Here is a 17,210-nt window from a genome sequence, read left to right as displayed (position 1 = left end):
TGTCAGCTGCTAGCTGAGTTAGCAATCGAGTCAGAGGAGGAGGAGGGAAAGGGGAAGCCTGGGTTAACATCAGAGCCTTTGGAAAGTTCCGATGTGCAGGAAGACTCAGAGCCACTGCAGAGCTGGGGCTATCTGTCCACACTCAGGCAGAGAGGCAGTTGTTTTGGGGACCTGAGCGGAGGAGAAACAGATGGGGCGGAGAGGAGAGCAACTGAGGATTATTGACTGGCTCTTAGAGAAAAGAAAAAGACATTAGCCAGCTCCTCCTTGGCAGGAACATAAATAAGAGAGGTTTGGAAAGGCTGGTTGTCACAGACAACCATTCATATTACTGGATATTTCAATCAATCAGATTTCTTTGCCAAGACCCAGGTTTGCCAGGAATATTTGTTTGTGTTTGAAGTGCTAATTGAATCTCCCTGCTGGGAACTAATAGCCCATGTGAACTGTGACTTACTTTTTTCAGTTAAAAGATTTGTTTAACTAGAGTTCTCCCTTGAACATAGTTTGTTCCTGACTTGTTAATAAAAGGGGTTTCTACTCACAATTAAGCAGTTGATCATTACTTGTGAAGGCTGGGTCAGAACAATCATGGCCAGAAGGGTCTTTGCGCTGTAGATTGTGTGTCAATTACACCCTTTCCTGGACCAACAATCCCTGTTCACAATCATCCATGCCTATTCACCTCCTACCTTGATAACTGCAATGTGCTCTATATGGTGCTACCCTTGAAAAGTATCTGGAAACTTCAATTGGTTCTAAAAGTAACAAGTCTAGATTTGCATGTCACCTTTCTTGTGGTATATGCATTGACTGCCAATTTTCTTCTTGGTCCCATTCAAAGTGCTGGTTATCATCTTTAAAGCCCTATATAGCTTGGGGCCAAGTTTTTTGAAGGGTGTTGTTTTCCAATTATATCTGGCCAACCCACCAGAGCAGGAGGCAGGACTTTTATGGGTCCTCTCTCTTAAGGAAGTCTATCTGGTGGGACCAAAAAGGGCCTTCTCTGTGGTGGTTCCCTCCCAGTGGAACATCATCCCCGGGGAAATAAGATTGGCTCCACTTTGTCACTCTTTCAAAAGGCCCCAAAGACATGCCAATGGTCCTGGGAAGTCCAAATAACAGAGCCAATCAAGAGATTTGTTTGACTGTTGTCATCTGAGGGAGGAGTATTGGTTTTCATATTGGGTTTTAATTCTGCAAGCCACCCAAGTGTCACTTTGGGTGACACTTTTCTAAATAAATAAATAAAATCTTCAACAAGGCCCTTACTGCTATATGGGAAAAATAATCCCATTACATGACCTAAAATATATTATGCAAATTTAAAAAGTTTTGATTCATCACGTTTTAAAATTGTTCTTATACACATGTTGGGCAACATTAAGTTTAAAGAGAAAGCAAGGAACAGAACCAAAATCTCATCTACGAATCTCATTGTTATATTTCTTACTGCAACTGTACTAAGGAAAACCAATGCCAGAAGTTTTAACTCTTACAGAAGTATTAATATCAGTCAAAATATAAGACACCACTTATATTGATTAAAATGTTTATTTAAAAAGATATATTTGTACCTCTAAATATCAAATATAAATTTCCCTATTATTTGTCTACAAGACATACTTGATCAAACAATATGATCTGATTAATTATGGAAAATTTATGATTCAGGGTAGTGATTCAAGAACAGTATGTAGAGAATTTTTAAAAAGCAATGCAATTCTGAAAGTAGTTACTACAATGAAACATTTTAATATGTTTTATATTTTTTGATATATTAACATCCGGCTACCTACTATACCTATAAGGTAAAATAATATAATGCAATTAATTTTTTGCAAAGCCCTGAGACATACATCTATTGATTCAAAATGAGAGAATCAAAGTCAGTGTAGAAGAATCCTACTCCGATCAAACATCAGTTCAGTTTTGTCATTAGCCAAATGTCTTTGTATCATAAACTAGGGATATGTGACTTCTATCAATTTGAGGATCACACCACACTTAATGTGGTGTATTGACCACTCTCTAGAGTCAGAATAGATGGATTTCATACTGTTTCAGGATTTTTAAATGGTGAAGTACTTTGCCTTTTAGAAACAAAAGAACTGAAATCTTTGGAACCAGAGTCACAAAAATCAGTTTTTAAACTCCTGTCATAAGCAAATATGTATACAACAATTTTTAAACAACCAGTATTTCAAATCATACTGCCTCTTGACATTCCTATTCCTTTTCAATTCCTAATAAAATATTAGAATATAACAGGTAGTCCTAATTTGATCCTTAGAATTTTTTTTACAAATGACAAACAGTGTGTGTGTGTGTGTGTATGTATATATGTATATATGTATATATGTAATCAGCATCATTTTGATCAAATGCAGTTCATTTTTAGACTCTAACTGAATCTCTATCATACTATTGCTTATTTATTCTAACTGAATTCTTTTGATATTTTTGTTACAAACATTTATAATTGTATGTAATCAGGAAGTATTAATTTGAAAGAATTAATTTGAAAAAGAATGAACACAAGGCCAGCATTATTTTTCTGAATCTCCATAAATTATTGCTGTGACCAATGAAATCACCATATAGACAATGTTTCTTTATAAATCATTTTGAAGTGTTTCACAAAAACAATTTAACAATTATGTTAAAAACTTTTTAAAGCTTAACAGAATTCTACACAGAATTCCCCACTGTAAAAGGTTTAAATTAGAAACTTTAATACATTTAATTAACTATACCTACTAAAAATAACCATAATTACATAAAAATAAAAAGCTAAAATATAAATCATTATTAGTAATTTTTAGTATTCTTAAGAATACCTACATTCTATATCATAAGCCACAGCAAAAATGTCTGTTCTTGTTATATGTTATTCTTAATATTTGCTATACCCTGATACAAAGTCAAGGTAATCCAATAAAGTCTAATAAACAGTACAGTACACTGAACAGAAATTACTTTTGGGTAGAAATATGAAGGACTGTAACTGTCAGTTTTGTTCTTGATTTCTTAAGTTGCTTAATGGAATAATTCCAAACTGTTACAGAATGCTTGGTATAAAATATTCTCATCTGTGAAGAATAATTATTATTAACCCACTATATAATAGTGAACAAAATATTCTTGTTTCATAGAAACAACAAACATTTGCCTCCACTGGACAAATGGTCTATTTACAGTTACATGGGGGCTGCCTAACTGACAGCGAGTATGGGTCATTTTACTCATGGAGCTTAATAGACTGATGATCTCTGCTGACTTGTCTTCCCTTTTAAGATTCGTCTTATCTGAGAAAGAGGAAATAGAAGGGGGAAAGCCCAATTATTCAACAGCAGTTATCACAACATTATTTAACCCTGACTGTATGCAGTATAACTACAATAATATTTATAACTACAATATATAACTACAATAATTAGCAACATAAATTCTGATCCCATTTGATATTATAACTGAAGGACTAACTGCAAAATAATAAGCACAATCATGGTTTTACTTAGTAACCTCTTAGCTTCATGACTTAGATGCCAGTCCCAATTGTGGTTGCTAAACAAGGACCACCCTGTATTGTATTAACTTGAAGATAACATCAACAAACTGTTTATTGAATTGCACACTGAATGGCTTCTATAAGACATCAGATCTTAATTCCCAAGAGAACTCTCCATGAAGAATAGAAAGGCTTGACGTACATATGTCACTATAATGTATACTTTTCATGTGCATGATGATGACCATCTATTTCCTTTTTTTAAGTTACTGAAACTAAAATAATGCAGCTCATTGATTTATACATGCTCTGTAATTGAAAAAAACTTTCCCCTATAGATACAAACTAGCCATTTAATGAAATAAACAAAAGAACTTCTATAATTATAAAGGACCATCTAAAAGAAACATATGTTTGCAAAGCACCTTAGATTTCAAGACTTAAAAACAATGTTTCTATTTTTATAAAAAATATTAATAAACTCAACATAAGGGATGTCTGCCTACTTTTGTAGTTTCATTTCGTTCCAGAAGAAAGCAAAATAAGTCATCAAAGAAAGCAACATTTTCAACCCGGTTTATGACAAAGATATTATTTAAAAAAACAAAACAATCTAGGTCAGTGTTTCCCAAACTTGACAATTTTAAGGCATGTGGACTTCAACTCCCAGAATTCCACAGCCAGCATTGCTGGCTGTGGAATTCTGGGAGTTGAAGTCCACATGCCTTAAAATTGTCAAGTTTGGGAAACACTGATCTAGGTATACATCTCTTCATTCTATAACAGGACTAGAATATCATAGGCAGAAAGAAAAAAACATGAAGCATGATATTTACTTCACACAAAAACAAGATTTCAGATATCTTTTATCTCTTACCTCAACTCCAACAGGGCTATCAGGAACCAAGTGAACTGGCTGCTCATTTTCCAAATTCCTGGCACTTGGATCAGCACCTTTGCGCATCAACAAACGAACTGCATCCAGCTGAGTCATTCGATGCTGCAAACTAGCAGCTACATGGAGTGCAGTATTGCCATTGTAAGCCTAGTTACAAGAGACAAAAATCATTGTTTAAAAGAAGATAAGAAGCAAAAGGATTATTTCTGCAAATAGGAATATCCTAAAAGAGACACATGGTTTGTTATTTATATACCTTGGCATTGATAAAAGACAGATAATTTGGGAGCTCTAAAAACAGTCGAAGTAGTTCCACATTTGCTTCTTCAGCTGCTAGGTGAAGGGCTGAACGGCCACTTTTACGGTCCTGTCCATACACACACAAAAAAGTCCAAATATTACATACTGCACATTTAGTCACTGTAAAATTAAGAACACATACAATTAGTCGCTGTAAATGAAAACATAAAATACACTTTGAGGAACAGTTTCTTGGTTTTCTTAAATAGTGGCATTATCTTTGAAACGTTACAGACTGAAGATGAGCCTAATGATTAAACTAGATGAGCCCTGATGGCGCATTGGTTAGAGTGCTGTGTTACAGGCTAATTCTGCTCACTGCCAGGAGTTGGATCCTGACCGGCCCAAGGTTGATTCAGCCTCCCATTCTTCCAAGGTCAGTAAAATGAGGACCCAAGATTATTGGGGGCAATATGCTAACTCTGTAAAGTTCTGTAAAGCATTGTGAAGCAGTATATAAATCTAAGAGCTATTGTCTAAGTGCTAGATAAGAAATTATATTCTTAAATTAAGGAGTTAGGAGGGCTTTTTTCTGATCATTCATTATTTGTTTCAGAAATAGAGACAACTATTTATATGTACAATGTGATACCTACAATATTAACCAACCATTAATTCGTTCATGTGCTTTGCTTATTATTCAGTATTGCTCCATTACAATAGTAATCTGATTTATGCATACTAATTAAAGTGGGAGTTTTTTTCTTTTTACATGTTAATGTGCTATAGGAAAAAAGCAAACTGGAATTTAAAAATTGGTATATTTATTTCAATAATGTAAAAATATAGACTATCCTTTAAGCTTAATACTGGTCATTTTATGTGCAACAATATACATTTAAAAACCTATAGAATATCTACCCAGGAACATAAAAGATCATACTGAACTCTCAAGTATAGAGAGTTAAGTTAATATTCTTTGCTTATGAATGTATCACATGGCACATTTTTTTCAACTTCTATATCTTCAAACAGATGCAAAACAATAGTATGTGAATCATTTCTCAAGTAAACATCTAAGTCTGTTCTAATGTTTCCTTATGTGACTTACTCTGGCTTCAACAGATGCCCCCATCTGAATTAGATATTTGATTGTATCTGCCAGCTTCTTGCTTTTCAACCTTAATTCCTGGACTTCAGGAGTATGAGGTGACTGCTGCCCCTGTAGTTCATGAACTACAGCATTATGAACCACTACTGCACAGTGTAACGCTGTCAAACCTTAATATAAAACATATCAGTTAGCAAAACAAAACCCCAAGTCACCTTGTTCTGATCAATAATGTATTAAAAATAGTCATTCCAATAGAATATCTAGTTGTTGTTGTTTTTTTCATTTTATTTGCAATGCATAACTTTAAAGGAATTTTAATCTATGCTCTAGTTCAGTGTTTCTCAACCTTGACAATTTTAAGGCATGTGGACTTCAACTCCCAGAATTCCATTGCTGGCTGTGGAATTCTGGGAGTTGAAGTCCACATACCTTAAAATTGTCGAGGTTGAGAAACACTGCTCTAGTTAGTGACATGCAACTTGGATACTCTCCGGATATGTAAACTTCAATTCCCAAAATACAGGCCTCTTCTACAGTTATTATTTAACCAGCTTATCTAAGTTAATGTAGCATTATCAACCTAGCATTATTAAGCTCAATTAATTAACAATGCATTAGACAAGGACCCTTGGTAGAAGAGATTTAGTGTGGGATTATATTTGAAGCCATTTCTATAATTTATTTTATTTAAAAGTGGAATGTCATTAGGAGTAAACATGCGTGTTATATAACATGCCAAGTACAAGTCCTGAGCATCAGCAATCTGAACATTTTTAATTGGATAGTTTACCCACTTAACACAAAATGCAAGAGTATTAGTTGCTCACCCTCATAATTCGTTCCCTCTAAATCAACATACTGATTGCTTACAATGGCTCCTTTCTGGATTGCCTGAAAATGAAATGAGAATCTACATTAACTATATGCAACAGTAACTGAAATCTGAAAGCATGAGATCAAATTTATATAATTCAGAAAAGTTTATGCCATTACAAATATGTCAGTATTTGTATAACAATTTATTAAAAAACAGCACTTTCAAACTAGACAGTTACTATTTGTTGTCCATTGTTCTTCAGAATTACAATTCACAGGTACAAAAAACCTGACCATCACTTGAAACAAACAATTATAAAATAACCAAATGTCTCCTGAGAATTGCAGAAATAATTGCTGCAATGTTCTTGTTTGCTGGTTTTTTATTGTATGTAGTGGAAGGAGGTATGAAATAGCAAACAGAATTACTTTATAGGAGCCACACTGCATTATCATTCAGTCTGACCGATTGCATGATAATGCAGTGTGGCTCCAATAAATTAATTCTGTTCTCCATTTCTTTTTGCAGGCAAGGAAGAAAATGCAAAATTTCTCTTGTTTAACATGGGGCTGGAAAAGTTATACATCGTATTATAACACATTACAGACTTCCAGCTCCTGAACAAGTAGAGTGAAACTGGGCAGTAAAGTTCAGTTAAAACTATACTTCTAAATAATGTAAATAACCTTAATGGAAAGTATACTATATTGAATCCTTAATGTATAATTATAGATGTTGAGATGTATTATTACACATGCTAATAAAGAGAAAAATTACCAGTAAACACAACAATTCAACTTATAATTCAGATGTCTCACCTGAAGGACTTGTGCATGACCCTTCTCAGCACACACATGCAGTGGAGTTCTACCCCAACAATCTGTAGTATTCACTTGTGCCCCAAGACTAACCAGATCTTGGACAATAAGGTGTTGATTTGCAGCCACAGCTACTTGCAGGGCACTCTAGAATAACAAAAAACAGATGTATTAGACACTGTAACCTTAACAAAGAATGGCAATTAAGAACACAAACCACATAAAAGCCATTTCAATGAAGTAAAACCATTTCAGAGAACACCTCCTTAATGAAATCAACTTGGTCTGAACAGTTTAGCAAATAATATAGATTGCACTGTAAGTTTCCAATTTAAATTAAAAGGGCAAGCTAGAAAATAGAGGAAATAATCATGGGCATAAGGTGGGAATTTGCTATGTTAAGAGAATCACCTGGCCATTGTGTTCTTTAATATCCAGCATCTGCAAGGCTGTCATCTTTCTTGCCAGCACATAAGAAACTGCCCGTCGTCCCTGGGCAACTGCAATGTGGAGAAATCTGTGGGGGGGGGAATAGAAATTAACACAATAAGATGTTTTTAAAATATGTTGCACTCTAAAAAGCCATTGAGAAAAACCCTAGGGAACTTGCTGATAGCAAAGACCTATTAAGGTAGTATTATCATCCAATGGATTATTTCTTTTTATCATTTTTAGGTATGGTGCCAGATATAACAGAATAACACCATTGGAAGGAGCCTTAGAGGTCTTCTAGTCCAACCCCCTTGCTCAACAAGAGATCCTATATCATTTCAGACAAATGGTTGTCCAATCTCTTCTTAAAAACCACCAGTGAGGAAGGACCCCCAACTTCTAAAGGCAAACTGTTCCACTAATTAATTATGCTGTCAGGAAATTACTCCTTATTTCTAAGTTGGTTCTCTCTCTTTGCTTCTTGTGCTGCCTTCATGTGCTTTACAGAAAAGGTTGACCCCCCCTTTTTTTTGTGGCAGCCCCTTAGATATTGGTGCGTTATCACTATTATGTCATCCTTAGTCCTTCCTTTCATTAACCTAAACATACCCAATTCCTGCAACTGTTCTTTATGTTTTAGCCTCCAGTCTCCTAATCATTCTTGTTGCTCTTCTCTGCAGATGTCACTACCATTAATGTACTACAGAGCTTTTTGTTCATTCAAATGAATGGCAGCCTAAATGCATCTAAACAAATAATGCTGATTCACCATTTCCACTTCTGCAGTAAGTAATATTTGGACAATACTCACGTGTCACCATCAGAATCTTTAGCAAGAATCTGGTCTTGAGAGATGTTGGCCATTTTTTTTTCTTCCTGTTCCACTTGCCACTGGAAAAATGATTTGCCCAACTGAGTTGTGCTGCCTGTACTGCCCTGAAGTTGCAGAGATATATCTGAAGAGGACAGAGATAAACCATGTTCTTCAAGACCCCTGGATGTGTTATCTGAGACCTGGCTGAAATGCTGAGAGCAGCTGCTGACTTCAGTTTGCGGGAGGCCACTAGGAATTGCTTGAGGGAATGGAGCAGGGATGTTGTCTGATCCTTCCGAGTCATTTAAAAGAGAAGCAAAACTTTCTGTGGTACAATATGGCAGTTCTTGGCTATCAAAAATATTTTGTTGATATTCAGAAGAATGGCTGCCTGCAGAGTGAGGCCTGTATTCCACCAATGGAATACAATGCGGGGACATATCCTGTTGTTGTTGTGTAGGAGAAAACTGATAATTCTGGGACAGGTCCAGCATTGGAGAAGAGCTGCTTGTTTGGAAAGCTTGGTACTTTTGAACAGGTGAAAAAGCTTGTGCCCCAGTCATCTCTTGGTAATGGTGTTCCCCTGGAGAGTTGGGATTGACCATGCTGTGAAGCCAGCTAACTTGTACAGTGTTCAAAGACACTGGACTGGATTCATTCTTAATATTGATAATATTCTGCAGCATATCACAGCTGCTGTCTTGCTTACGCTCATTATTATGGGGATCCTCCATATTATTATCCATGGAAGTTGGTGTCTGTGGAGGTGTCTGAAAAATAAGGGTATAGATTTTTAACCGGTCTAATAGCATCTTGCCTTAGAAGGCAGTTGGAAGCTGTATAGTAACGTGAGAATGAATATAAAAAAACTTCATTAAAAATACTTACCAAGAGGTGAGGTTGCAAAGTAGCTGTTCGTTTGTAATATACTCCATCAGAAAGACAGTCCGGAGCTTTTCTTTTCCGATTATAAGTCAATATATTTTTTAGTTCTACCGAAAAATAAGCAGAATTCATAAGCCTATGACGTAGCCCATTTTTCTAATACTCAAGGACAAATTGAAGGAACAAATGGAGAGAAAAACTGTACCTGTATATGGATCATGTTTCATCAATGTTCCTTGTGCCTATTTAAAAAAAATGAAAATATTTTTACATAATGTAAGTACTCTATTTTACCACGAGAATATTTACAGAAATATTAGTATAATTATGAACTTTTAATATTTTTTCAGAAAAAGCAAAACTTTTAATTATAGCTTTTCCAATAATTATATTCTACTACCTTCAAACATTTTTCTTATTCTATTTATTTCAATCAAAAGAGATTAAAACTTCTGAATATCAATAGAGAGTAAAAATGTAAACTAAGAGTCCATGCATTTCAGTATTATATAAAAGCATAAACAGGAGAACTAGGATATAAAGTTTGCATTTGCAGATCAGATATCTTATAAAACATTCATAATAATCGCTCGGCTACATACAATTTTTCAGATCCTTGTTAATTTCATCTAATGAACTGAAAAATTTTCCATATAAAATTGAGGTGTGTAAACAATGAATGTAATTAAACTGTCTCTATTTAAACCTATAGCTATCCCTTTTCAAATTAATGGAACGATAATAAATCAATATAATTAAATATTTTGCACAATTGACCAATTCTAAAACTTGAAGCAGTGCCCAATTTGGTGCATCTGTAGAATTAATACTACAAAGAAAATGCTTTGGATAACAGAGCTCCCTGGAGGCTGAAAACCTTTTGTTATAGAAGGCTAAGACACGGCTAAGAAGATACTTGTTACTTCCTTTTAATTCTATTGTTATATTGTTCAAAAGTTCTGGTCTTTCTATGGACAAAAGAGCATATCTATGCAGAAAAAAGAAAACTTTGAATAGGAAATTTCAAAACATCCTAATAAAGTTTGACATATTCAATGCCACAAAATGCTGAACAATTGTAGGGAAGAATAGAAAGAACTGAAAGAAGAATCTGTTTGGAACCTGGTGTAAGATTATTGTGCCACCCGTTCTAAACTAAATTAAAACTCCCACATTTAGGCAAAATAAGGAATGGGTGATATTTACCAACATTAAAAAATACCAATAAAAATATTGAATTAGACAGAAATCTTCTCACAAGAACCTTCAGATAAAGTGACATGAGCAAATGCATGCTTTGCATTTTCCCATTTAAAAAATGGTCCATTTTTGGGTATAATTTGCAATTCTCATTCACTGACAAGGTATTTTTATTTTTAAAAAATAAAAAATTGTTTTTAAAGGCCACACAAACTATTATATTTCACTATAATGAAGATGTTCATTAACCTGTATACAAAATTGCTGCAAATGTATAGACAAATAAAATACTTGTTTTGATTCTGAACAGCACTTATGAAAATATACAACACAGACCTTTAATTCCTCAGTTCCATGATCTGTGGACATCTGCTTGCTATTTCTAAGATGCAACAACAATTCTTTCACAGAATTTTTTACACGAACACCTTGGAAAGGTCCTCTTTGTTGCTTTCCTCCCCCCATATGTTGCTCAGCTGTTAAGACACAAAATTAAAATAAAAGCATGACACAGACGATTTAAAAGAAAAGTAGATTTCATATAAATTTATTCTAAACAAGACATTAATTACTTAGTTAATATTTCAATTAGATTTTTCCCCTAAAATGCATCAATTATCTTTCTCCCAAATCCAGGTATTCTATAATTTTGGGTTGCAATTATTAAAGGTTTCGTGAACAACTTAGACAATTTATCTTTTTCTCAAAGTTTTTCAGGCTTCTGCAGGCAAGGCAGGAATGTCAAAATTCACACCGCTCTGCCTGGGAAAGCTTTCAGTGGGCTTATATAAGCCACACAGGGAGAAAAGCCTGGAGCAAGTTTTGAGAGACAAACCCATGCATTTAGCCATCGTCATGGGGATGTTATACAAAATCATTTATAATTTTAAGGATTAGTAGTATTGCAAAGATGGAAAAATCAGAAAGCCATGAGTTCTAGTTCCGTCTTAAGCAAAAAGCTAGCAAGGTGATCTTGGGCCAGTCCCTTTTTCTCAGCCCTGGTAAGAAAGCAATAGTAAGCCACTTTTGAAAAACCTTGCATGAAAATGGCAGGAATTTAATCAGGCAGTCTCCAAGAAAAAGACACAATTGAACAGAAAGAAAAAAAAAGATGGAGAATCCCTACCTAATATTTTAATAAGAATGGGAATTCCTATTCAAAAACATTAAGCATTAAAATGACTTTGAATAAATAATGTTCAATGTTACTTGCATAAGTCCCCTCCATAGTTAAACCGCTTGTCAAAAATATAATCTTCCATAAGATTAGCTGCAAATATTTTATTCTCCCTCTTACTGTCATCAACCCTTTAAACACAATGTATTTTGAAGTATAAAAAACAGAAGTGAAAAGAGGAACAATAATGCACATCAACCCAAGAGAGAAGTGATCTAATTTTAAAAAGTACAAATCAGATTTTCTACATAATCTACCTATTTAATTTTTTTTAATTAAATTGCCAGAGATTTGAAATTTCTGGATAGGAAAAGCAACCCCGACTTAAGAATAATTTCCCCTTTAGAAGTTTTAATAGAATTTTCTCATCCCATCAAAAGAAAACAGAAGTATCTGAACACATCTTTGAGGATTCCGTTTCAAAACAGAAAGAAAAAAAAGCAAGAATCAAAGCAGATGAAATACTTCAGTCAATAAGATTTCACAAAGCAAACTTCATAAAAATATACGGTAATATGAAATATAATATCAAACGACAATGGCAGCAGCATAAATGTATAAAAGTTAATTGGTGAAGGAATTCAAAATAATACATCTTTGTAAAGTTATACCAGGTACACTAGCTTTAATAAACTCTTGTACAAAAGATTAAAAATCATGGCATTGAAAGTCTACAAAATTTCACTATTTCCTAAATATTTTAAAGGAATAGCTGAGAAGGAAAGCTTTGACCAAGACACTATAGAATCAGATTTCATTTGTCACTGTACAAATTAACCATAAATGTTTTCAGTTGCATACTACAATTTATATCATGAGCATAAAAATTAGAAGTAACATCAGCAACAGAATATCCTAATTTGAAGTTTTAGTCTTTAAGTAGGAAAGCTAGCATTGTTTAAATAGCTGTCTATGTCTCTATATTTTTGGCACACAGCTTTAGCCATATTGGGATCCACGGAACAGATAGATAAAAGTGAAATGTTTCCACTGAAATGGTATCAAGTTAAAACAAAGCTTTCACTTTTCACAAAGTGATGTTGTATCCCAAGGTCAGAATATTCTTTATTTTTTTCTAACTGTATTGTTAATTGTATGAAATTTATAATCTCTTTCATTATAAAATGCCAATCAACTTTTTTTTTAAAAAAAAAAAAAAGCACATCATCTTATTTGCTTGCTTCTTATGGTTTCAACAGTAAAAAATTATCAAGATATGCTGAAACTAATATAGGTAGGAATATTGCAAACTATTTTCAGCAAACATAAATCAATAAACAATTTGCAGAAAATTGATTCACTGCAGGGCATTGTACTCAATAAGTTGTTTTCCATTTTCAATGTAATGATATATTGAGATGCTATACAATACCAGGTAATGTATATCTGAAATTGCTGGTAAATTTAAATCCACAAATTTAGCTCAATATCAACATATTTTTTAATTTTCTCTTTACAATAGACACCTTCTGCCAACTCTTAAAGCTGCCATGAATGTCATACAGCTGGGGAAGGAGACAGAGTCAATTCTGTAACTTTAAAAAGACCTTTCACAAATGGTTCAGTGAAAGAAGTCAAGCAATTTTAGAGGCTAAAGTTAGTTTTGGAATGCACTTACTACACAGGAATCCAAAGCAATTATTGTGTATAGTGTTATCTATTACACAACTACTTTAAATATTTTAATACTTAAAAATTAACCTCTGGCACATTATTCAATTATTTAATCTATGTTTTCTAACATGTTCATACCCAGTAAAATACATGATCTGACATAGTTTTAGAGACTTATAGGCAAAACGTTATGCAAAGCAACCTTACTCCCCTGAAATATAGGTAGCTGTGCCATGGACAGAGAAACAGGAACTTTTAGATGGCAACACCAATAAACCAAAACATCCTTCATTCTGGACATCCCACTAAATAGCTTATCCAGGGCCACTCTTTTGAATAGCTTATAAAAGATGCTTGTACCATGATAATCAAGGACATTAGACATATTTTCCGCCGGAAGTACGAACCTGGACCGACATACCGATTTACCCCAAATTCTTCATTCTTGGAGGTCATTCAGATTATCAGAACAAGCGTCTGGTATGTATATGGATGCAGACGTGTGCATACACCCACCACGACAAAGGTGGCAAAACATTGTATAAACGGCCTTCCCTAATCCGTTAAATGCATTGCACTACAACTCCCATGACGCCCAATTCCATTAGGAGCTATAGTCCAACATAACTGAAAGGCCACCGAGATTTCTCGAGAGCCGTCCATCTTTCAACCAGACCGAAAAACTTAGGACGACGAGCCTAGCCCAGCCGGTGCAGCGGGCATCGCTTTTGGGGGAACCGGAGTAAACTCCTTCCACCCAAAACTTATTTCAGAGGCTACGCCGAATGGCCCGCCGGGTGTGTCACTACCTTCTCCAGTCGGGCGCGCGGTATTCCGGGAATAGCGCCTCTTCCTCAAACAGTTGCTGCCGGTGGCGCCATTGGCAGAGGACTCCGAGTCAGAGCTGGGGGATCCCGGAGCGGAGAGAGTGGGCGAGCAGCTGCCCTCACTGGAGCGAGGAGAGGCTCCGTAAAAAAAAGCCAAATTGAACGGGCTGCTCAAGGAGCCGGAATCGTCATCTAACCGCACGTCCCGGTTATTATCCACAATCATGGCCGGGGTCGCGCGGGAGAAGGAGACAGAAACTGACGCGGGCGGCTGAACCCAAAGCCAACGCTTTGGCCTCCTCAGACCGAGTGAAACGTCGAGGAGGCGGAGGCGGGCGCGGCAGCTCTTATAGAGCGGTCTGCGAAGTGGAGGTGCGGGGGGGGGGGAGCGGAAGGCAGGGCCAAGCTCTCTGACCGCCTGAGGAACAAATTGGGCGCGGCTGCGTGGAGAAGCGGCAGTTCCAGTAAATGTGTTGCGTAGGTTTTGTCAACAGCGTGTGGTTCCCTCGTGACTCGCGACCTGGTAACTTAGGAAACCTGGGATGGGCTTAGCCAGAAGCGGAGTCCCCGGGCGGCCGAAACGCTTCCGGCGCCACTTAGCCAAGTGCGACTTTGGTTTTCAGGGACGTTAAATTGGCCGGCCCTTGCCGCGTCTCTCTCCGCTTCTAAATAAACGAGCGACAGCTCAGACTTGCCGCTTCTTAACTAAGAGTAAAAAACAAACACACAGGAGAAAGAGCCATAACTTTGACCTTCTGATTGTAACACGGACAGAAGAAAACGATCTGTTGGCAGATCTGGCTGTTAACCAAAGCGGAATCAGATGAAAACGGGTCCCCCTGTCCCAAAGAGACAACGGCTGGTCGTAGTCTTGTTCGGACCGGGAGGAAAGGCACAGCAGTAGACGCCTCGAAATTAGGACTCCTGCTTGAAACACGAGAATTGCTGTAATTCTTTTGTAATGGCTTTTTAGCTTTCTGCCATAAATTACTAATCAGAATTTCCTGTGGGCCTGTTTATGAGCCCCAGCTTGCCTGGAATAAGTCTTGAGTTCCTGTATAATACTAAGCTGCAGTTGATTGAACCTTGGAGGGCAGGTTTCCTATATTTTCAAGCAGTTGCATTAGGACAAAGATCGTGATTCAGTGGGCATGTGCTGGCAAAGGCATACTTTCCTTTGCTTGGGCAGGATCTGTGCCTCCCTATTTTCTGGGATTTTTCTCTAAACTAACTCTACTGGTGTCCAAACCGGGCTTCACAATAAGCCTTATTGAATAAACTGCAATTCGTGGGTTCTCACCATATGCTATGACAATATCAAATTAACCTTGTCACAGTTCAGCATAGTTTGTTGGTACAGTAGGCAACACAGACAATGTAACTATTAGCTATACTCTGGCAGTAGTTTTTTTTTAGTGTCCCAGAACCTGGCATGTCTCTTCTTACCTATAGTGTGTGCCCTACAAGGTTATATTTCACTGCAATTTTGCTTTTTAAGTTGCTTGCCATTATTATCCTGCTTTGTGTGATTTTACAACACATGTAAAAAAAGGGGGGGAGTTAAATCTCAGTATGATTTCAGATATCTAGCCAAGTCTTCCAAATACCCACTCTGGTATTTTCATTCTTTTAGAAATTGGATTTGTCCTTCCTGGCACAAAGAGTAAGAAATGTGATTTCCATTGCTAAGATAACAATGATTTCCAAAGATATAAGTTCCCAGTGTGCACTCTGATAAATTGGAAAGGCAGCCTATATAATTAGATTTAGGTCATACAATACTAAAAAAAAAAAATCTATGTACTGTTCAAAAATGAGCCAGAGGATGAATAGTGCAACCAAGATGGTTCTTCTCCAGAAATGCAGTGTGATCATTATTTAAATTAGAGCCATGTATTGTATGGCAGAACCCTCTATTGCTGTCCCTGGGATCCTCAGTGGTAATTGTAGAAACTTGTCAGCATGATTTCCTATAATTTTGAAGCAGTAAATAATTCAAAAACAAGTCTAACACTTTATAAAAAAAAAATTCCGAAACTTAAAGTCCTCCAGACAAACAGGAAAAATCCTGACCCTGTCTATATATGTGAGATTATTAAAAGGTTTCATGGCAACTTTTTAGCAATTAGATACTCTTTTCAGTAGCTATAATTGTATAGCATTGTGTTGCAGGGAAAGAAAAAGGAGCTACTTTCTATCTAAACCATGCCTTCAGACATAACACCAGGAAAAAAAATGCATTTACAAGATTTATAAATGTCATGCCAGAGTTTAGGCAGTGTCCAAAATCAAACAGTGATTAAAAAAAAAACAAGCTGTACGCACAGCAGGCAATAAAGATATGGAACTTCCTTTACCTACCTAATCACCAAAAGGTTTCCAGAAAAACAAGATTTTAACTATAGTGTTCTTTAAAGCAGTGTTTCTCAACTTAACTTTAAGATACATAGACTTCAACATCCAGAATTCCCTACCTATGTTGGCTGGGAATTTTGGGTTTTGAAATCCACACATCAAAATTGCCAAGGTTGAGAAACACTCTTCTAAAAGGCCATAAGGATAGATGTGGGTCTTTTCAGGAGCAGGCTTTTCCAAAGTAACACAAGAACACGCTGATGAAGTGAGCCAAGTGTTCCCACCAGTGGAAAACAGAGCAATCTTACTATGCAACAAACTTGTGTTCCAGTTTCAGGCAGACCACTGAGAATGAAAATTATCCAGCTTTCAAAATCAAGTAATGTTATGAGGTAAATTCAGAGCCAGTTTCAATGTAATGCACAGACCTCTTTGTGAAAATGGTTTGAGATTAGCAAAAATAATGACTGATTTGGAAATCTGAAGCCAGAATAAAATAAAAAAAAAA

At 35.9% G+C, this 17,210-nt stretch overlaps 1 protein-coding gene across 2 annotated transcripts in view; it reads right to left on the bottom strand.

Moving 5' to 3' along the window:
* Positions 1-1,535: 1,535 nt before the first annotated feature.
* The window catches only part of NFKBIZ (NFKB inhibitor zeta), a 40,020-nt gene continuing 24,345 nt past the window's right edge, over positions 1,536-17,210 (bottom strand). The window contains exons 1-12 of one of the 2 annotated variants that reach the window (XM_039322405.1): positions 14,330-14,712; positions 11,066-11,205; positions 9,735-9,771; positions 9,533-9,636; positions 8,642-9,414; positions 7,810-7,915; positions 7,399-7,545; positions 6,591-6,654; positions 5,761-5,930; positions 4,666-4,776; positions 4,389-4,556; positions 1,536-3,308 (exon numbers count right to left, since the gene is read on the bottom strand). In XM_039322405.1, coding sequence (XP_039178339.1) covers positions 3,255-3,308; positions 4,389-4,556; positions 4,666-4,776; positions 5,761-5,930; positions 6,591-6,654; positions 7,399-7,545; positions 7,810-7,915; positions 8,642-9,414; positions 9,533-9,636; positions 9,735-9,771; positions 11,066-11,205; positions 14,330-14,573 — 2,118 coding nt within the window. In that variant the 5' untranslated portion in view covers positions 14,574-14,712 and the 3' untranslated portion in view covers positions 1,536-3,254. Of the gene's footprint in view, positions 3,309-4,388; positions 4,557-4,665; positions 4,777-5,760; positions 5,931-6,590; positions 6,655-7,398; positions 7,546-7,809; positions 7,916-8,641; positions 9,415-9,532; positions 9,637-9,734; positions 9,772-11,065; positions 11,206-14,329; positions 14,713-17,210 lie in introns of those variants that run through there. The other variant, XM_039322406.1, reaches the window with a different exon arrangement.

This window comes from Crotalus tigris, unplaced genomic scaffold, assembly GCF_016545835.1.
Source record: "Crotalus tigris isolate CLP2741 ecotype Arizona unplaced genomic scaffold, ASM1654583v1 scf7180000024115.3125172, whole genome shotgun sequence".
NCBI lineage: Eukaryota > Metazoa > Chordata > Lepidosauria > Squamata > Viperidae > Crotalus > Crotalus tigris.
The sequence above is the reverse complement of the archived record's forward strand: the minus strand, read 5'-3'. Positions and strand labels throughout refer to the sequence as shown.